This window comes from Ursus maritimus, unplaced genomic scaffold (assembly GCF_017311325.1).
Source record: "Ursus maritimus isolate PB19 unplaced genomic scaffold, ASM1731132v1 scaffold_15, whole genome shotgun sequence".
Taxonomy (NCBI): Eukaryota; Metazoa; Chordata; class Mammalia; order Carnivora; family Ursidae; genus Ursus; species Ursus maritimus.
The window spans coordinates 14,668,141-14,690,221 of record NW_024423897.1 but is presented as its reverse complement, the minus strand read 5'-3'; the positions used below and the strand labels follow the sequence as shown (position 1 = coordinate 14,690,221).

The window sequence follows — 22,081 nt, the reverse complement described above, 5'->3', positions numbered from 1 at the left end:
CCATTTACGGTATATAATGTGACAATAAAATCCTTGTCTCTAAATAATAATCACTGATATTTATTGTGTCTTGGGCATTGTACTAGTATTTTACGTGTATTACTATCTAGATGGATAAATAACATTACCTTCATTTTACAGATGAGTAAACTGAGGTCCAGAGAGCTTAAGTCACTTGCCCACAGTGGCATACACAATGACTCCAGAGCCAGTGCCGTTAACCATTAAGATCAATTTCTAGAACTGTAATTTCAAGGTAACTAAAGACATAAAATTGTAAGATCTCTGCATCCTATCACCCAAGTGCCCTCCGGCAGGCATACCGCAGTTAATCCTCCCACCATCAGAGTCTAAATGCCCATCTGCTTGCCTGGTCGCCAACACAGGGCACTATTAACTTTTACTGTTCATTAGAGAAATGGAGCCCACACTCCTTACAGTTGATCTGTGCTCTTTAGAGCATGCATGCAACCCAGCTCCTGACGGAAACATCGATTTGCTTTAAATCAATGGTTCTTATCCTTTTCTTGATACATGGAACCCTTTGAGAATCTGACCGAATTTATGAAGCAGCTACACAGAAAATGCACATGTGCCCGTCAAATAACCACTTATTTTACAGGGCTGCATGGACACCATTAAGAACTGCTGTGCTTCCTAGAGGACTGATACAACTGCAACATTGAAACTACAACTAACCACGGGACGAGCAGACCCAGTCAAATGCTGGTTGACCAGGCTGTTCTTTTTAACCATCCAGCAGCCTACAGAGCCGGATCAGAAGAGGCGGCAGCAAGATGCCCAGGCACGACACTTTGCCACGCTGGGGGTGGAGGCAGGGACCCCGGTCAAGACTCTTTCCCGAGGTCACGCTGTCCTCCAGCAAAGCAGGGAGAGCACAGAGCAGATGCGTGGGCCAGCCCCAGCCAGCCTCCACCATGCACTTCACAGCCTCCAAGGATCGAGCACGGGCACCTGCTGCAAAACGGGCTTCTTCACAGGCTGCCATGTTTCCTGATCTCCCCCCCTGCACCTTTATGGTTTGGAAAGCTTCGTCCCAGATCAGTCAAACCACCAACCCTACCCGACGGCTCCTGTCACAAGCAGCAGATGAGGACAAGAGGGGAGGAGACCTGAAGGCCAGGGCCTTGCCCGTGCATCTGCTGGGAATGCCGCTTTGCCAGGCAGGCTTTTCCGGGAGCCCTCCTTGGCCTGAGCACATGCTTCTAGAAGTAACGGGACCATTTTTCATAATGATCCATTGAGTTCAGTGACATCTTCCTAATTGGTCCCAGCCTAGAAGGAAGGAGGTGGGCAGAGGAATTAGCGCCCTTAAGTGAATTGCCCCATTGGGGTGACCCCGTGGAAAATTTAGCTCCATCTGAATGGACAGGTCGGGGTGTCAAACCATGTGAGATACACACGGAGAACGCAGGCTGCTTCTCAACCTAGCACCTGAGCTGGCCTGGCCTTGCCGCCAGCCGTGGCCAGCTTTGGGGTCTCACTTTGCACAAGACCACCACATCTTTGTCAGAAATATTGGTCGGAGTCCTGATGGAAAAAGGGGCTGTTCTGCCTTTTACAGCTTCCTTCCATCTTTTGAATTCTGTTTATTTTTCTCCAACCTATGAAAACTTTGCCCTAGTCTCTCACTTTTGCTCCTGGCATTGCCCCCCTGCAGATGACGGAAGAATCTGTTTAAACATCCCTTCTTCCCCACCTTCTTGGGCCCCTGGGACTGACTGACTTCTTATAAGGCCAGGAGATGGCAGAAGGATGACTTTTCAATTCTAAATAATTACAGTTCCTCCTGGATTTGGCAGAGAAGATGAGTCATCTGAAAACTAGTCTATTCACACCCAAACATGGCTCTTCTGTTTCCCCCTGCACCCCACACGCCCCTGCGGAATCTGCTCCACTTTTTAAAATGTTCTTCTCGTCCTTGGTTTCTTGGTGGCCTGCCTCACAAAGTCAAAACAGCAGATGAGCGGAGAGCAAGTGCTTGTGGGTTGCAATAAAACTCTACTATCTCGTGGTTCTGAGACTCTGAGCAAATTACTTCAGCCTCAATTTCAACACCTGGAAGATAGGGACAGTAGCTGTACCTCCCACATTGAGTTGTTTTGGCTACTGAATGAACTAACGCACATCAGGGGTTAGACGCAGCGCTTGCCTTGGTAGGTGGAAACTGCTGTGGTCATTGTTGTCGTTAAATTCGGATCACCACCATCTTCTGTCTTTTCTTTGGAACCATCATAAAGATTGAGTCCATTTCTAACTATCGTGAGAGTCAGCAGGCATTCTCCACCTTCCCTGTGACCAGGACACTGGGTAGGAAGTCGGGCCTCTTCTCAAGGACTAAACACCCTTAAGTTACAAGCTCTCTAAAACACACGTGTTACTAACATAACATAATAAAAAATTATTATTAAAAATAAAAAAAATAAAATAAAATAAAACACACGTGCTTCACGGCCATTGCAACCTCACTGCACTCCTCCTTGCCTTTCCAGTTCCTGGCTCCTCCAAACTTGTGAGGAGGGAATTGTTTTTTGCAGGAAAGTTCTCTGAAAGTAGCAAAGTCAAATAACACCTCCTTCCCGAACCATCACCCACACACATCTCTCCGTGCCTCCACATACCCAGCGCCTCCCAGTTTTCTTCCAGGCACCCTCACACTGAATGTTCCAGGGAAATAACGAGTCTCCGGTCTGTGGGAATCATCACTGATGAAGCAGAAAGATCAGTCGCTCTGGTGTCAGGCCTACAAGTGAATCCCGTCTCCTCCAGTCTGTAATCTTGAGCAATTTCCTAAGTCACTCTAAGCCATAGTTTTTCATCCATAAAATGGGCACCTCGTGGCTTGGGGGGACTGAATAAAATCATCGTTGAAATCTCCTTGCTTCTCCAGTCAATGTTAATCTCCTGGATTAAGTTCTCAGCCAGCTCCAGGTACCTGGGAAGTGCTCAGTAGACTTGCTATGAAATGGAGCAAAGCAGGGGCCGTAATCTACAGACCTACATCAGATGGAACGGAGTGCTGATTCACATGGGAAGAGATGGAGAAAATTGTATTTTCTGAAAATCTAGATTTTCTGGGAGGAAAGGAACTGTCTTTGGGAAATATCTTAATTAGAGCTGAGGGTGGAAAGTGAAACCCATCTCCCTCTATCACCGTCCCTAAATGTCCCCTCCCCGCTGCCCTCCACAAAGCTCATATCAAACCAACTGCAAGACAGAAAAGAAAAGCTCACTTTAAGAACGAAAGAAAAGAAAAAGCAAAGAATTTGGAACTCTTGGAGCAATCTGGGAGGAGAGGAGCTGTCATGGGAGGGGCGAGGAGGGGAGCAGGGAGCCAGCATGAAGTATTGCTTCAAAGGGTTGATGCAAGTGATTTTCCTCTTGTGGGATGATTGCCTCGAGGTAGGATAAGCAGAGCAGGCTCTCAAGGGCTCTGGAGCCCAAGAAGCAGGAGAGGCTGGAATGAAGTTAGTCCTCCTGCCCTGTGCTAGGAATCCAGAGACTTTGAGTGAGGATTCTGGACTTGACTAGGTTAAGGAAAAGCAACACTCAAGATAATCCCACCTCGCTTTCAAGGAGCAGGAAGTCTCCCAGCTGACATCTGGGCTACACATATATAAACAGCACAAGCTGTAAATTTTTTTTAATGATTTTTTATTATATAGTGTTAGTCACCATACAGTACATCCCTGGATTCTGATGTAAAGTTCGATGCTTCATTAGATGTGTATAACACCCAGTGCACCATACAAGTCGTAAATATTGAACCCATCCAGTCCTGTCTTCATGGAAATTCCCAGAAAACCTTCTCATGTGGCCTCAGCAAACCCAGCCAGCTCTCTGTCCTTTAGGCACTTCTACCTGGAAATTTTCCTAGCAGCGAGGGGCCTTTCAGCTCTGAGAAAGGGCTGGAATTTCAGGGTCATTTTGCGGCATGCCTGTGAACCTAGATTCAGAAGCAAGATAAAATCCCCTTTCGCAAAAATCTGGAGAGTGGCATGCATTCGGCAGCAAAGACTAATAATTTTATTATACAATATTCACGAGGCTAGCAATGTGCCTAGCTCTCGAGATGTGCAAAGGCAGGAGAGGGGCTCTGGCTCTGGAGAAAAGACAGGACAGCCTAGAGACAGCGGAGAAGCATCACCACTCATTCTGTGGTTGAGAAGCTCTGAAGGCGGCAGGCCCCTGCAGGGAAGACCATGCAAGTGGAAAAGAGACACAGTGCTGTCCATGGGTCCCAGGCCCAACGTGAGTTTGGAAATAGGGAACAGTTTTGATTACCACCAGTCAAAGGACAGAACAGAGGGATGAGTCACAGAGAGGAAGGCAGGGAAGTTGGCAGACAGCTGCTGAGGGAAGGGATGAAAGGCCTCATAAGGAGACTAATGGCCTAAGTGGCCCAATCTCGCCATTTCACCGTCTGATTCCCCAAGGCCAGTAATTGTCCCTGTTCTCTCATGGAGCCTTTCATCCAAACACACCAAGCCTCTCCGCCAAGCGGCAGGCTCACATGTGCCTCGGAAGGAAGGAGCAAGTGTGCACGGGCTGTTTGTTCTGGGCTCAGAGACCCTCTGTCTGCAGGCTTCTGTCCCTACCTTCTCCCCTCATTTTCATTCCAACTCTAAAACCAAGTGAACCCAAAGCTTGGAATCTGAGAAGGAGGGGGCCTGGTAGCCCCCTCACTGCATGTGTGAAGAACTGGGAGCCCAGAAAGGTGATGATCTGACAGCTACTCCCCATACTTTGGCCCTTTCCTTCCCCTATATGCTCAACCTTTCTCTCTCCCTCCCGCTCCCTCCGCCTCCCCCTCCCCCCCATCTCTCCGGCTCTGTCTCTTTCATGACAAAAGCAATGTTTGTTCATTGCAAAAATAATTCTGAATACAAAGCGAAAGTCTTCCTGTAAACCTATCCTTTAGAAATAACCGCTAAGAACAATTTGGTGTATGTTCACCCAGATTGTTTTTTCTGTGAACACGCTAATGCACACTCACCATACACACACACACATACACTCACACTCACACACACTGTTTCTTTATAAAAATCAGATCACAGAAGGCATTGTTTTCCCAAACTTGCTTCTTTCTAGTTAATTCTGTCATGGATATCATCCCTTGTAGACTTAGCTCACCATTTTAATAATGTGTCATTTTCCATCGTGTGATGATACATGGCTCATTTCACAGTCCACTGTTGTTAAAAAGTTAGGTAATTTCCTATTTGGGGGTGACATTACTGCAGTTCCTTGTACTCTTATCTCTCCTCTCTTTTAAGAGTTCTTCTGTAAGATAAATTCCTGGACATAGAATACTTAGATCAAAAGCTATTCTCATTTTAGCTTTTTTAGACAATGCCAATTTTCCACCCAAAATCTACACTCCCACCCAGAATATACGAAGATGTCTGTTTTCCCACACTTTTGCCAAATTGAGCATAAGCAATATTTTAATATATTCCAAACTAATAGTCCTGAAATATTTTGCAGCTGTTTAATTTACATTATTTATTTTGTAAAGGAATTTTACTATGTTTTCACTAATTCGCTGGCTGTCTGTAGTACTAATTTTTTGTTATTTGCTTATCCATAATGATTTGCTTTGTTTTCCACTGAGTTATTTTTTCTGAGATTGATTTGAAAGAGAGTGTCTTGGAAATATTACTCCTTTTACTACTGTTTGAATTACAAATATTTCTCTCAATTCTTCCTTTAACTTTGTTTTCAAAGTTTGTAACCTTATCAAAATGTCTAGGCGAACTCATCAATGCCTTTCTTTACAGATCCTGAACTTCTGTCATGCTTAAAAAGTCCTTTCTTATTTCAGAATTTCCAAAATATTCACTTACATCTTCTAATATTTTAATAATTCTTATACTTAAAATCTTGGGTGCATCTGGGTTTATTTTGATTAAGGAATAAAGTAGGAATCCGGTTTTATTTGTTTCTAACTAGCCAGCCTGGTGTCCCAACACTGCCTACAGAATCATCTCTTCTTTCCCATAAAAATTGAAATGGCATATAAAATTCTCATGGATATTTGGCTCTCTTTCTAAACTATATAATTTCATTGATCTATCTGCCTTTTCTTGCACTTTCTGGTCTGGTAACCTTTCTAAAGATTTTATTTGAGATAGAGAGAGAGCATGAGCAGGGGGAGGGGCAGAGGGTGAGAGAGAAGCAGACTCCCTGCTGAGCAGGGAGCCTGATGTGGGGCTCAGTCCCAGGACCCTGGGAGCATGACCTTAGCCAAAGGCAGACGCTTAACCGACTGAGCCACCCAGGCACCCCTGGTATTTTTTTACTTACTGTGATTTTATGATAGGTTTTAATATCTGTAGGAATATGTTTACCAATACCATCTTCCCAATACCACCATTCTTTATTTATTTCAATCGACCTGGTGATTTTTTTCATGGTTATTCTTCCACATTCCATATTCTTCTATATATTTGGATCATTTAGTGCCCCCCCAAAAAAACAAACAAAAGCCCTCCTGTTGGCATTTTAATGAGGTTGTCTCGAATTTACAGATTAACCTGGGGAGAGCTGAAGTTCTCTTGAATAGAGACTTTTGGCACTAAAGCAAGCTATGTCTCTCCATTTATACCTGTCTCCTTTTTATGCCCCTTTATAAAGCTTTATAACTTCCTTCACATAGGTCCCACTAATACTCAGTTTCTAAAAGCATTCTTCAGGGAACTTGCTATTTCCAGTGAGGTCAAAGCATGGAACACACTCAGTTCGGCATCAAAGATGGGCTCTTAAGTGCTGTGGAAACCACCGCATCCCATCTGCTCTCAACTCTGGGCCTACACCAGGAGGTAGCTTCCCTCCTGGAAGATGTAATGTGCCAATCAGTTGATCAGTGGGTAATCGATGGCACTGACCACATGCCCAGTGCTGTGCTAGAGGTATAGGACCGAGACCCATCTTCAAGCAGCTTTGACGCTGCCTAAGCAGACGAGGGGCACATCCCTTAAGAATGGCATCCCATATTAATCTATGTGCTGCAGACTCAGTTCTGATGGGAAATAAAGAAGAGGCCAGGAGCAGTCGGAGAAGGTTCCAGGAAGAAGATGGGAACTGAATTGGGTGTTGGCATGTGGTTACCACTTAAAGAAAGAAAGAAAAGGAAGGAAGCAAGGTATAAGCAAGGGGATCGCTCCTAAACCATTTATTCAGCACCTCCTGTGAACCTGAAACTGGCCTAGGCACATGAAGAGGAGGTTATATGCTCAACAAATGTTTTACACATTCGCTGTAAGGCAAGTGCAGTGTTAGGTGATAGAGAAACCAAGACGAGTAATAGACTTGAGGATCTTGTAAATAAGGGAGACAGACTCTCAGCTAAGTCCAGCAATTGTTATGATAGAAATCTGTGCAGCGAACAGCAAAGACTCTTAATCTGGTGATGGTATACCTCCTGGGTACCCATGGATGGGATTCAGTGGGCCTGTGAGCCTTTCAAATGACAGTACTAAGTTATCTGCATAACTAGCATTGGCAGGTTAAGAACCACTAGTGTAAAGTGACATAAAACTCTTGGTTTCTAGATCCTGGCATCTTAATGGCCAGATAAAACAGATGTAAAGACACCATGACAAATAACAAGTAAACAGTTCTAGACTTCCCCCACCCAAGAGGTGTTCTAAGAGTTCAGAGGCAATACCCAGCTTAGGACCAGACAGATTTGGGTCTGAACCCCAGCTCTGCCATTTACTGGCTGTGTGACCTTGGGTGAGTTCCATTCCCTTGGAGACTCGGTTTCCACATCTGTCTTTGAGAATTGAGAATTAGAGAACTCCCCTCTCCTCCTGCCTGTTGCGAGGGTGAAATTAGGCAAGGTGTGCGGGTCACCTGGGTCTTAGCAGGTCTTCGTGGACTGTTCATTCCCTCCTCTTGCTTTTACACTTCCGAGGAGGCCACGCAGCGTGGAGCTATGCGTAGGAAGATTCTCAGCCAGGCCTGGAAAGGATGGAGAGGAGGAGGGGAGCGTGAAAGGCATCTCAGACCAGCGGACAGTGTGAATAAAGGGAAAGGAGCCGGAAAAGCCAACTCATGTTGTGAAGATTCGGTCCATTGCAGCCAAGTTGAGAAGGTCTTAAATTCCAGCCTCAGCAGTTTGAACTTTATCCTATAAACTATAGGAGCCGCTGGAGGGTTTGGGGCAAGAGTGTCAACCTCATGGTGAGGTGGCTCTCAGCCCAGCTGCTGCTCATCCATAAATCCCAAGATACCCAGGAAAACAATTTTAAAATAAAATTGTAACATGAGCTAAGACAATGCTTTTCACCTCGGGACCTGGTTAAAAAAGCAGATCCTGATTCACTGGATCACTGCGGGTCTGCATTTGTAACATGTGCCCGTGAACCTGACTTTGAGTAGCCAGGGGCTAACTGGATCACTGCGGGTCTGCATTTGTAACATGCGCCCGTGAACCTGACTTTGAGTAGCCAGGGGCTAACATATTTCAGTTTTATGATTTGTATTACTGTTATCATTCCTGTAACACATGCTGGCTGAGTGCCTGTCATGTGTCAGGCACTGTGCTAGGCCCTAGGGAAAGAGAAAAATCAGACATGAGCTCTCTTTTTTAGAAGCTCACAGTCTAATCAGAGGAGATGAGGCATAGCCCTCAGCCACTGTAATTCAAGGTAGAAAGGGATAAATGCCGTATTTTGGGTTCAGATAAAGTGCTTTGACAACTCAGCAAAGAGAGAGATTGTTCCCAGTTGAGGGAGAAATTGCCTGGTGCTTAAGGAAATGAATAGAAGCTTCTTTTTCTTATTATTAAACAATGAGTAAGAACCCAGACTTCAAAGTTGGATTTTAATCCTCACTAGACATGTGACTTTGTTAATCTCTTAAACCTCAGCTGCTTCACCTGTAAATGAGATACAGTAACAGCAAGGCTGCCGGAAGGATTGCATGAGCAAATGTGTGTAAACCTAGTACCTGATACCTGGTTCCTAGGTCATTGTAAATGGTGGCTCTGGTGACTATTATTAGTCTCATCGTTTGCTTTAAAACTTAGCATGGGTCTGTTGGCCCCAAAGATATTGTATTTGTTGGACAACTTTATGATCTTTTTCCAGGGTTAAGTGGCAAATGAAAATGGAAAACCTCAAAGGGAATTTCCAAATCCAAGGAAACCTCCTTTGTAAAACTGGTGCTGAAAGAATTAGCAACTATTTCAAATTTTTTGAGTTTTTGTTGCGCCAAACTGTTTCAGCTGGGGAGGCTTGGCTTGGCTGTAGGTATAGCTAAATGCTCCTAACAAGAGCCATGTTGAAAAGGAGTTCCACTCGATTTACAAGCTGATCAAAATGGTTTTACCACCCACTGGCTTCCCTGAGGTCATCAGCATGTCTGAAGCTGTGAAATAAGTCAAATCAAATCTGTAATCATGGAGTCCTGGAATCTCAGTGCCCAGGGGACATTACAAGCCACCCAGCCCCTGGTGGACCTGATACATGCTGCATTAGGTCCCCATGCCTTGGGGCACCTCCAAGGCCACCTGTTGGTCATTCCTCCAACCAATGTTTAATGAAGGCCTGTGGATGTAGGAATACGTAAAAATAAAAAGGGCTCCCCTTTTCTACCCTGCAGGAAGGAGATAAGGGCAGGGTGCCCTTGGGCACCCCAGGAACTAACAAAGGAGGCTACTGGGCTTAACAACAAAAGTTCTCGTTTCACACCTCTTTCTTCCTATTACCTGTGGGGGACCTTGGGCAAGTGTCACCTCCACCTGGACCTCCAGTTCTTTTTTTTTTTTTTTTTTAAGATTTTATTTATTTATTCATTCGAGAGAGATAGAGACAGCCAGCAAGAGAGGGAACACAAGCAGGGGGAATGGGAGAGGAAGAAGCAGGCTCATAGCGGAAGAGCCTGATGTGGGGCTCGATCCCATAACGCCGGGATCACACCCTGAGCCGAAGGCAGACGCTTAACCGCAGTGCCACCCAGGTGCTCCGGGACCTCCAGTTCTTTATCTAAAAGTAGGGTAATCTCACTTTGCTCATAGCCTATTGTGGGAATTAAATGAAATAGAGTCTAGGAAAGTTGGCTGACACATAACAAGGACCCAATAAGCACAGTATTTTTTGGTTTACTTATTTTTTAAATAATATTCACTGGATTTTTCCCAATTACAAAAGTAATTCATGTTTATGGAGAAAATTTTGGAAAACACTGAAAAGCACACAGAGGGGAAATTCACCCATGATTCTACCACCCATGGATAAACACTATTGACGTCTCCTTCCATGTGTATCCTACAGTCCTTTATCCACATCCACATGCATATTTTGTCTCCCCATGTACTATATTGGTGGTGATTGACAGCTTCTGTCAAAGGCGGCCTGGATTCAAATTCTAACTCTGTCACCCACTGGCTCTGTGACATCCAGCAACTCACCTTCCATTCCCAAGTGTAACGGTCATGGTCTCCAGGGGGCGCGTGCAGGTTGGCCACAGTCACCTAGAAGTGCTGTAGACTACCGTGTGGAATGGCGCCCCCTAGCGCTGCGCCCGGCACAGCCATGCTGGGCTGCTGCAGAACACTGGCAGTTGAAAGAAAACAAAGCTTAAGCATTTATTTACCCGGTGATTGGCACAGAGTAAGAGCTTGTCAAATGGTAGCTACTATTCCACAAAGACACCCTGTGGTTTTGAAGACGAGGCTCACAGAGGGTTGAGACCTTGTGTTCACTGCTCTGATTTGTTGAATGGCATTTTAAGGATGACCCACTGGGACCACATCCAGCCAAGAAATACTTCTCCCTGAGCTGATCCTGCTCAGCCTTGGTTTTTGAGCCTTACACTTCCCAATCCCTCTAAATCGCCCTTGCGCTCAGGCAGGCAAAACCCAAATGGCGTGGGCGGGCTCACTGCCCATCTGCTACCCTGTCTGTCCCCTCCTCCAGCTCTACTTCCTACACTCCCCACCCAGGTAGAAGTGTCCCGACGACGTGTTGTCCCATTGGATCAGCTTAAAAGCCTTCAGCAGGAGGCCACCAGGAGGCATCAGAGTAGAGCCACCGAGTTTCCCGGGGCTGCTCCTAGACAGCTCCTCAAACTCACTATGGATTTGAGTTGGTGTGCAGGATAGCTTGAAATGACAGCGAGAGATGGCACAAGAAACTGGATCACACACTCAGTCGATCAGTTGGTCGTTGAGCAAATATTTATTCAGCAGCTACCACATGCCTCGGGCTGGGTTCTCCCGTGAGAAAATTTTTCCCTGTTCACTTTTCTTCCAGTCCCTTGAGTTCCTCAAAGTGGAATTCCTCTTAGTTTAGCAAGGAGTTAATACCCTGCAATCCCAGCTAATCTCCCTTTGGAAAAAATCAGGCCCACCACTATCTAGAGCAATCCAGAGATACTAATATCATTTTTCATCATATTTTTCTCTACTATGACACTCTATTTATAACAAGTGGTGCCGATTTAAAAATAATGACAGAAAGCTTCCGAAAAATTTTTCAGTTTAGACATCAAAAGTGAGTTGATCTACAGAAAAACATTAGGCAACCAGCGCTGAGGGAGCCCCAGACTTGAGACAGATTCTTCCCCAGAGAAGCGAGTGAGCATTGCATGCAATTTCGGCATGTTGGAGAACCATTTGTGCCCATCCTTGGGCCTGTGTTGGGCGGAGCAGTAGGGTGGGAGTCCCCACACTCGGTCAGCACAGGGGACCTTTGCAGCAGTTAATACAGCGTTATATTATATTTATATATAATATATATAATATATAATTATATATATTATATAAATTATATATATAATATATAATATATTCCTCGCCTTTGCAGCAGTTAATGCATCCATGTTATATATATAATTATATATATAATATATATATAATATATAATATATTCCTCGCCTTTGCAGCAGTTAATGCAGCGTTAACAGCAGCACCGGTAGTAATAGCAGTGGCCGAGTTTGAAGCCATCAGAATAGCTGGACTTATTGGGTGCTTTCCACATGCCTGGCACTTACGAAGCCCAAGTTCATCTCCTCTACACAGAAAAGAACTATCACTGTCCCCATTCTCCAGGAACCTGAGCCTCACCGAGCTCAAGCAGCTTCTCCAAGGCCACACAGCTGGGAAGCCAGAGTTTGCACGTGAACCCAGATCTACCTACTTCCGACATCCGAGCAGGTCCTTAACCACTGACCTGTACTGCCTCAATAAAAGTCTGTTATCGAATGAATGATGCTTGAACATGTTCTGCCAGTGGTTCTGCTAGTCACCAGCTGAGTGACCTTGAGCAAGACCCTCACCCTCACTGAGCTTCCATTAAGGAAAGTTTCCCAGCCCTGTCAAGTCAGGATTCTAAGATGCAGGGCAAGGAGCATCGCTGCATTTCATGAGCAGGAGAAGTGGAGCTAGACTCCAGGACGTGCCCCACGACCTGGTGGCCGTGTCAAAAACGCTGACACAGCCCTGACCTAAAGCAGAGACAGCAGGCTTCCAGGAACCCGCACTTCCTTTTGATATTTGCTTCCCTCTCCGCAGGGCTTTTTGGGCCCCCAAAGGTCTGTTTGGGTGCCCAGGAGAAAAGATCCCTGTCACTGACCCTCTTTCACACCAGAGAGGCTCAGCAGCTTCCCTAATGACAGCTTCTTGGCTGCATCCGGACCAGCCGGTATAGCCAACAGGACCCCTCAGCTCCGGTATCTTCTGTGCGGCCTGGGGGTGGGTGGGTGGAGAGAAGGGGCAGAAATATGCTTTGAATCCCAGAGGCCGCTGGTCCAGCCCTTGACACATACTGCCCCTCTGTGGTGGGTCTAGAGAATAGGGCACGTCTCAGCAAGGACGGGCAGGCCTTTCATCTCTGGCTTCATGGAGACTGAATATTAAGGCTGGAGAGAACCCAGATCAAACCCATCAACTAAAGGAGGGCAAGTGAGGCCCAGAAAGGCAAAGCAACTTGCTCAGAATGATGCATCGAGTTACCAAACATAGGTCCCACATACAGATTTCCTGTGATTAGATTTCCAGCCCAATCGGTGATGGACAAGAATAAGAATTATTTGGTTGGCGCGCTTGGGTGGCGCAGTCGGTTAAGCATCTGACCCTTGATTTGGGCTCAGGTCGTAGTCTCCGGCTCATGAGATCGAGCCCCGAGTCTGGCTCCGCTCTCAGTGCGGAGACTCCGTCAGATTCTCTCTCCCTTTCCCTCTGCCCCTCCCACTCGTGCTCTGTCTCTCCCTCTCTAAAATAAAAAAAAAATAAATCTTAAAAAAAAAGAATTTGGTTAATTAGTATTAATGCAACGTCGTTGTGTGGCAGGCTCCTGGTACCCTGAGTGCTAATAAGGACTTTATGTGTTTTATCTTCTTAATTCTCAAAATAACCCAGAGGCAAGGTACCATTATTAGCCCCATTTTACTGATGAGAAAACTGAGACTCAGAGACACTGTGAAACTGGACCAATGTCACTTGGCTGCTGGTAAGAGAGCCTGGATTCTATCCTAAGGAGTCCAATTCTAATGAGGAAAGACACTCCCTATCAGAAGTCACTGAGGGCTTGCTCAGGGCGGGCATGCAATACCAGGGTCTGCAGGAGGACAAAGTAAAACAGAAGGCAAAGCGAACGAGAGGGCAAAGTCACTATTCAGCTTTCAGACAAGCGAGGATGAAAAACTGACCAAAGCCAGAGTTGCAGAGTTGTAGGGAAAATATCACAATCATACACAGTCAATGGGAAGGAAAATTGGTACAACTGGTTCAGAGGGCAATCTGGCCAGCTGTCAGTCCTTAAATGTGCCCCAGACTCAGTGATTCCTCATGTAGGAGTTTATCCTACAGAAACATTCAAACATGCAAAAAGCAAAATGCATAAGGTTTTTCATCACTACAGTTTGTAACAGCCAATATCAGAAATCACTACTTGACTATCATTAGAAAAAAGTTAAGTTTGGAGAAAGTCAAACTAGTATATATCCAGACAGATGAATGTCCTGACTTGGGGAAATGTCTTATATAAATATGTGTGTGTGTGTGTGTGTGTGTGTGTGTGTGTGTGTATATACACATATATATAAACATATATATATGTGAAGATTTATTTATTTACTTTAGAGAGAGAGAATATGCGAGCACATGGGAGGGAGGGGCAGAGGGAGAGGGAGAGAAAATCCCAAGCAGACTCTACTCTGAACGCAGAGCCTGATGTGAGGCTTGATCTCATAACCCTGAGATCACTACCTGAGCTGAAACCAAGAGTCAGACACTTAACCGACTGCACCACCCAGGCACCCCTGTCTTATACATATTCTAAGTGAAGAAAGAAATTTGGGGAAAGGTACATGTATGACCCCATTTAAACAAATCTAAAAGAATAAAAATAAAACTGTGAATGGAGAAGAATTTTTACTTTATATTATATAGAATTTTTTGTAATGTGATTTTTTTAAGTCAGTATATCTCGCTTTTTTATTTTAAGTAAGTGAGGTGGTTGCTGTTTTTTTTTTAAGATTTTATTTTTTTATTTTTTTTTTAAGATTTTGTTTGTTTATTTGACAGAGAGAGACAGCAAGAGAGGGAACACAAGCAGGGGGAGTGGGAGAGGAAGAAGCAGGCTTCCCACCCAGCAGGGAGCCCAATGCGGGGCTCAATCCCAGGACCCTGGGATCATGACCTGAGCCAAAGGCAGATGCTTAATGGCTAAGCCACCCAGGCGCCCCAAGACTGTATTTTTTAAAATAATCTCTCCACCCAATGTGGGGCTCAAACTGACAACTCTAAGATCAAGCATCGCATGCTCTACCGACTGAGCCAGCCAGGTGCCCCAAGTAAGGTTTTTTAGTAGACTATTTTTAGAGCAGTTTTGTATTCACACCCAAATTGACAGGAAGGTACTGAGATTTCCCATACACCCGCTGCCCCCACACAGGCGCAGCCTCCACCATCATCACCAGCCCCTACCAGAGTAGCACATTTGTTACAATGGATGAACCTCATTGACACGTTATTGTCCCCCGAAGTCTGGTTTACATTAGGGTTCACTCTTGGTGTTATACGTGCTATGGATTTGGACAAATGTACAATGACATGTATCCACCATTATAACATCATACAGAGTAGTTTCACTGCCCTAAAAATCCTCTGTGATCCCTCTACTCATCACTCCATCTGTTATTTTTAAATAAAAATATGCAAATCTGGAGAGGGAAAGAAAAGAAATGAAGAGGTAGTTCTTGCCCAGAAGGAATTTAAAGTCTGAGCGATGCGCAAGGACTCAGACAGCCCTGGGACGGCTTTACAGCTTGAACAGGCACACAGTAAAGTAACAGAATAACAGGCGATTGTATACCTCCTGTGGAATACAGAATAAAGAAGTCGGTGTGAGTTGGGAGGGGTTCATCAGAGCAGAGTTCCTGGAGAAGGCTCCTGACTGGGCCAGGATATAAAGTATTTTTTGGAAAAATGGCCACTATTTATTATTTATTATCCCCCTGTCAAGTATTTTACATGGATATTTTCATGTGTTCAAAATAACCCAATGGAACAGATACTATCGCAATTTATGGATGAGAAAATGGAGTCTGAGAAGGCCAATTAACTTTTCTTAAGTCATACATCCAGTGCACAAAAAAAGGGATTCAAAACTAGGTCTGAGTGATCCCACACCCTGTGTTCAAGCCACAGGATCACGCTGCCTAAATTGGCAGAAGGGTGACAAAGGCAGGCAAAGAATGGAGAGCAGAGAATGACCTTCTTCTCAGAGGAACAAGTAGCTCAGGGAGCCCAAACTCACAATGTGGCTATAAATAAATGCTATGAAAAAAGTCAGCAGCATCCCCTTACTTTTGGCTGAATACTTCTCAGGGCCATAGTCCTTGAAGAATACTTTGTAAGAAAATAAAGGCAAAGATCCGGCCCATCTTTATCCTTGATAAGGGGCTTCCAGTATGACGGAGGTGAAGAAGAACCAGAAAGAAGTGCCTCGTGGGCCTAGGGGGACAGAGTAACATTTATGCCGCTATCATGATGGCATCTGTGTTCTGTTGCAATGACCTATTAACGCATCTGCCTCCCTGCTTGTGTGTGTGCTGCCCTGTGGCAGAGGCCACACCCCAAGTCATCTCTGTGTCCCCACTGCCTGGCCTCATGCCTGGCACTTAGCAGGAACTCAGTATTTGTGGAATGAATGAATGAGCAAAAGAATGAGTGTATAAAAATGTAAACGGCTATTGCTATCATATGTTGGTGTCCCAATCCCTAAAATGCGATTGTCAATAGTACCTTCATCAAAGGACAGTTAAATGGGCTGATGGTATAAAGGGTTTAGCACAAGACCTGTACAGAGCACACACACAATATAAACAGTGGTTCTGAAGAATATTAGCCATTAGCATTATTGTCGTTTGTGTATCCTTTAAAAGCCAGTCCCTAAGGATGTGTTCCCAGGAAGCCATTTATATTTTACTATCATATTCAATGGGATTGGCAAGCAAAGCTACAAGTTTGTTTTCAGCAAGCTCTCCTACTCTTGATCTCCTCACTTTTGCATGGCTGTCTATGCATCCCCAGCCCCGGACCCTAAGTGTCCTCATTAGGGCGGTGTGCCTGCCCGTCCACACACTCCTCAGCATTTACCCTCCAGGGTAATGCACAAGGTTTCCTAGCTTTTCCGCCTTCTCTCCACTTCTCCCAAAATTATTCTCCAGTTTTGCATTTGTCAAGGCCAGTGCCTCTGCCCTTCAGACTCAATGACAGAAACAAGAACATCGCCATGGACAGAGACAACTCATCCGGTCATGGGTACTAGGTGCTCATATGCCAAATGTGCACGTCGGCTGGGGCCTCCCATACAGCGTCTTAATCCAAAAGAGTTATCTGGGTGGGTGGGATGAAAACCTAATGGTGCCAGCCTTGTCACAAATCAGACCACGAAGTGGCACCCTCATCTGCCTCCCCTAAAGCAAACCAGGAACCTAGCCCACTCCCACGTTTCCCCCTGAGTTGGGCAAAGAATCCATGTAGCTGGATGCCTGGCTGGCTCAGGCCCTACAGCATGCACTTCTTGATCTCAGGGTCGTGAGTTTGAGCCCCACATTGGGTTTAGAGATTACTCAAATAAACTGAAAGAAAGAGAGAAAGAAAGAAAGAAAGAAAGAAAGAAAGAAAGAAAGAAGAAAGAAAGAGAGAGAGAAAGAAAGAGAGAACGAAAGAGAGAACGAAAGAAAGAAGAAAGAAAGAAAGAAAGAAAGAAAGAAAGAAAGAAAGAAAGAAAGAAAGAAAAGAAAGAGTACCTGTATAATTAGCACTTACATACAGGTATGAGTAGTCCTCTTTTTTTTTTTTTAAGAGTTTATTTAAAAGGGGCAGGGGTAGAGGGAGAAGGAAAGAGAGACTCTCAAGCAGACTCCATGCTGAGCATGAAGCCCAACATGGGGCTTGATCTCAAGATCCTGAGATCATGACCAGAGCCGAAATCAAGAGTCAGACGCTTAACTGACTGAGCCACCCAGGCGCCCCTGGATAACACTCTTTCTAAGTTTAAACCCTTGCCTGGCTTAGCCCTGCACCAGGAGCCCAGGAACGTGGTTTGAAATAACAAAAAAAGGAGGGAAGGAAGGAAGGAAGGGAAGGAAGGAGGGAGGGGAGGGAGGTCCTGTAAAGTATAATTGCATTTATCAAAACATTTAAAGATGTATATACAACAGAAAAAAAAAATCTGAAGGTATATGCACCAAATGTGATTTCTTTGCATTGGGGAGTTATGTGTGCTTTCAAAATATCTTTTTATTTTTGCTTTTTTATATTTTCTTATTTTTCCACAAAGGGTATTATAAATAGCACTGAAAAAACATATTTTGTATTCAAACAGAATTTAGTTTAAATCCTAGCTATACTACCAACATGCTGTGTATCCTGGGGCAAGTCATTTAGCCTCTCCAAGTCTTAGTTGCCTTGCATTTAAAATGGAAATTGTTTTTAATTTAATATTGCCATAAAATATTTTTGGCTCTGAAATTAGAGGGGTGAGTTAATCATGTTTCTCCATCATAACACCTCATTGTAAAGCCTCTCTCTTATTTTATTGATTTATTTCCTTTCATTCCCATTTCCCTCTGCCTACACCCTTAGGCAGCAATTTTGTGTTTGACATTATTTGAAGTGTTTTTGCAAAATGTGTGTGGTTGTTTGGTGTGTTACTTAAATAATATTATGTCATAAATCTCCATTCTGTTTCCTATTTGTTCATAAAGAATGTTTTTAAAATCTTTCCATATTGCTATATGGACATGCCATCCAGGGCTCTAAGTGTGACACAATGGCTGTGCTAGGCATCTACCCCACTCTACTTTTCCATAATTCCCAGTGAGGGACATCTAGGTTCTCTCCAGTTCTCTGTCACCATAAGCAACACTGCTCTGAGTATATTCATTCATATCCCTTATGGACCTGTGTGAAAATTCTTTGAGATCTATGCCCTGGAGCAGAAGTGCTGGGTCAAGAGGTCTGCATACATACTTAATGAGACCAGGTGGTGCCAGTCTTCAGTAGCCCTTCACAGCCTGTGTCCCCACCACCAGCCGTGCAGAAAGCTCCCCCTGTTCCCATAACCCTGCCTACACTTAGCACTCTCCAGCTTCCTGTTTTTGCCCGCTGAGCAGATATGTTGTATCTCTTTGCGGCTTTCATTGTAGTTTACTTGACCCCCTAATATTTTGAGCATCTTGGCTTATGTTCATTAGCCCTGAGGTTTCCTGCTCTGTAAATTGCCTGTTCATTTTCTTTGCCCACATTTCTACTGGGAATGCTCTTTTTCTTGTTGATTTGCAGGAGTTCCTTATACATTCTAAATATCGATCCCTTGACTGCCTTAAACATTGAAATATCTTCTCCCATCCTTGCCCCAGAGTTCATCTTTCTGAAGTGTTAAGTCGTTTTTCTTTCACCCTTGGATCAAAAAGATTGTCCTTTACATTGTCTTCTTTTACCTTTAAAGTTTTACCCTTCCCATTTAGGTCCTTAATACTTTTCATATTTATTATGGAAATAAATTGGCGTCAGGTTCAAGACCTTTCTGTAGGACAAAATAATAGAGCTAAGCGCCTAGCCCAATGCTTCCGACCTAAGAGCTGTGCCAACGCAGGTGACGATTATTATCTCTGGGTTAGAAAGCGGGAAGCGCTGCCCTGGGAAATCGAGAGAAATGGGAGCTTAGGGGCTAGTTAGCTAGACCAGGAAAGGTTTTAGGGGTGAAGCGGAAGTTATCAAGATTGGCCCTAAGAAGCAATGCCGGATTCGCTCACTTTGAGCTGGAAAGGCGAGCCCTCCAGGCAGAGAAGGCGGCCGGGGCAAAGACGTGGCGGCGGCGTTTAGGCGGAGCGCGCGGAGGAGAGGGCCTGATACTCACGAACCGCTGTCTGTCTTTCCGCCCCTGTGCCCTCCCCACCCCTCCCCCTGCAGGCTCCCTGTTCTCCACCCTGAAGCCCCCCGACGCCGTGTTCAAGGTGGTGTTCTGGCTGGGCTACTTCAACAGCTGCCTCAACCCCATCATCTACCCGTGCTCCAGCAAGGAGTTCAAGCGCGCCTTCGTGCGCATCCTCGGGTGCCAGTGCCGCGGCCGCCGCCGCCGCCGCCGTCGCCGTCGCCTGGGCGGCTGCGCCTACACCTACCGGCCGTGGACGCGCGGCGGCTCGCTGGAGCGCTCGCAGTCGCGCAAGGACTCGCTGGACGACAGCGGCAGCTGCCTCAGCGGCAGCCAGCGGACCCTGCCCTCGGCGTCGCCGAGCCCGGGCTACCTGGGCCGCGGCGCGCCGCCGCCCGTCGAGCTGTGCGCCTTCCCCGAGTGGAAGGCGCCCGGCGCGCTCCTGAGCCTGCCCGCGCCCGAGCACCCCGGTCGCCGCGGCCGCCACGACTCGGGCCCGCTCTTCACCTTCAAGCTCCTGACCGAGCCCGAGAGCCCCGGGGACGACGGCGGCGCCAGCAACGGCGGCTGCGAGGCCGCGACCGACGTGGCCAACGGGCAGCCGGGCTTCAAAACCAACATGCCCCTGGCGCCCGGGCAGTTTTAGGGCCCCCGGGGGAGGAAACCATCGTGGGGGGAGGGCGGGCGGCGGGGGGGGAGGGGGCGTCGGCGCCCGGAGACGCGGGCCCGGGTTGGGGAACCGGGGGGGAGGGGGGCGGGGAGAGGGGCAGCTGCTTTTCTGGCAGGGGCATGGGTGCCAGGTACAGCGCGGAGAGCTGGGCCGAGCATGCTGAGAGCCTGGGGGACCCGACGCCGGCCGGGATTTCCGTCTCTCTCTCTGTACATATCCAAAAGTGTCCCTCTGTACATGTATTTAACCGTGGGTACACGTGCGTGTGTCTGTGCGGTGTCCGTGTGGTCTGCATGTGTGCGTGTGTGGCGCCGCCCGCGCGGGGGCAGAGCGAGTGTGCGCCCGGGAGGCAGCGGGGGCGCTGTTTGTCTCGTGACTTCGTACCTCTCAAGCCCCTCCTTGTACTTCACTGAATGAGGGCACTGGGGTGGGTTGGAAACCAATCGAACATTAAAGGTCATTTCTCCTGTGCGCCTTTGAGCAGTTTGTGAACGGGGCGGTGGGCAGGATCTGGAGTCTCCTCTTCCTTCCCCTTCAGGTTTGTCCCCGTCAGTCCCATCGGTCCCTTGGGCAATAGTTGTGATGGAGCCCATTGGCCCCATTTCAACCCTTGCCTAACTGCCCTCCAAGGCTAAACATATCTGACCCTGTGGCTCAAAGTGAGCTCTGGTGCCTGCTTTGGACCCTTAGCCCTATCTGATCCTCCTGCTGTGGTCAACACTGGGCAACTCTGGCCTGGTCCTAGCTGGTCCCAATCCTAGCTGGCACTCTGTGGCCAGGGCGGTAGGTGGGCCTGTCACTTGAGAGGGAATGGGACTCAGGCAGAGAGACGGCTTGGTTCCTCCTTTCACTTCCTCCCTGCATCCCTAGGCCAAACACTCCATTGTTTACCTATGTCCACCAGCCAGATAAAGAAATCCAGACTAAAGAATTTTTTGGGTAAGATATGGATCCATGTGACCAAGCAACATACATGAGCACAAAAAGCCTCATAAGCTCTGCTAACTGAGGAACCTACCTGGGAAAGAATCACTGAGGAAAGTCACACAGAGAGGTGGCGCATACGTGGGAGAAGGTAACTTCATTGATTCACTGTGTGACTTCAGGAAAGTTGCATTCCCTTTATGGATCTTGGTTTCCCATCTGTGTAATGATGGCATTGATTCTAAGTTCTTTTCTGTCTCTAAAAGCCTCCAGTTTGCTAAAATAATAGTAATAATAATAATAAATAATATAGGATGGGGAACAAAATGGAGCATTTTTCTTCCCTGAAATGCAAAAAAAGCAAGACAGGAACACACCCACCTACTCCCTTTCTCTTCCCACTTTGCTTTTTCTTTGCTGAGATTCATACTTTTTCAAACGGCAGGAGACTTTTCTAATAATGTTAGTGCATCAATCATTTATTCTATAGGTGATTGAATAGAAAATGTTTAGTGAAAAGGAGCAATAGTTCATGTAGGGGTATCAGGCATGGTTGCATCCAGGAGCTTAAACAAGATTGTCAGCTTGCTCAGAAGGCTCTGACTCTTTCATTTAGCTTTCATCTTTTAGCTCTGCTTATCTTTCCTCATTTCCTTTCTGCAAATAAGCTTTTTCACACCATTCTTACAACTTGAAACCCCCCAAAAGGAGAAATATCTCCCACCAGTTCTGACAAAAAAAGAAAGGAAGGGAAGTCCTGAGAAGCTAGATGTCCTATATCAGAGACCCCTTTGAGACTCTGATGAAAGCTGTACATTCTCCTTCCAGAAAAAAAAAATGCAGTATATAAATAATATTTTTATACAGTTTCAAATGACTCATCCCTGTTTAAGATCCCATGAACCAAGCATGATACCCCAGGTGCACAGGCTATTTGAGCTAAACTGGATTTTCAGAATTATCTAGGCCAATCCCCTCATCGTTACAGATAGGGAGACTGAGGTAAATAACTTGACTAAGTGACTCTAAACTAGGACTAGGACCCCAGTCTGTTGCCTCCCTGTCCAGT

General features: G+C 46.0%; 1 protein-coding gene across 1 annotated transcript in view; it reads left to right on the top strand.

The window, feature by feature from the left end:
- ADRA1B (adrenoceptor alpha 1B) overlaps positions 1-20,064 on the top strand; it is a 48,911-nt gene extending 28,847 nt beyond the window's left edge. The window contains exon 2 of the mRNA XM_008692717.2: positions 19,457-20,064. Within this exon, the coding sequence (XP_008690939.2) occupies positions 19,457-20,064 (608 nt within the window). The remainder of the gene's footprint in view (positions 1-19,456) is intronic.
- Positions 20,065-22,081: the final 2,017 nt, after the last annotated feature.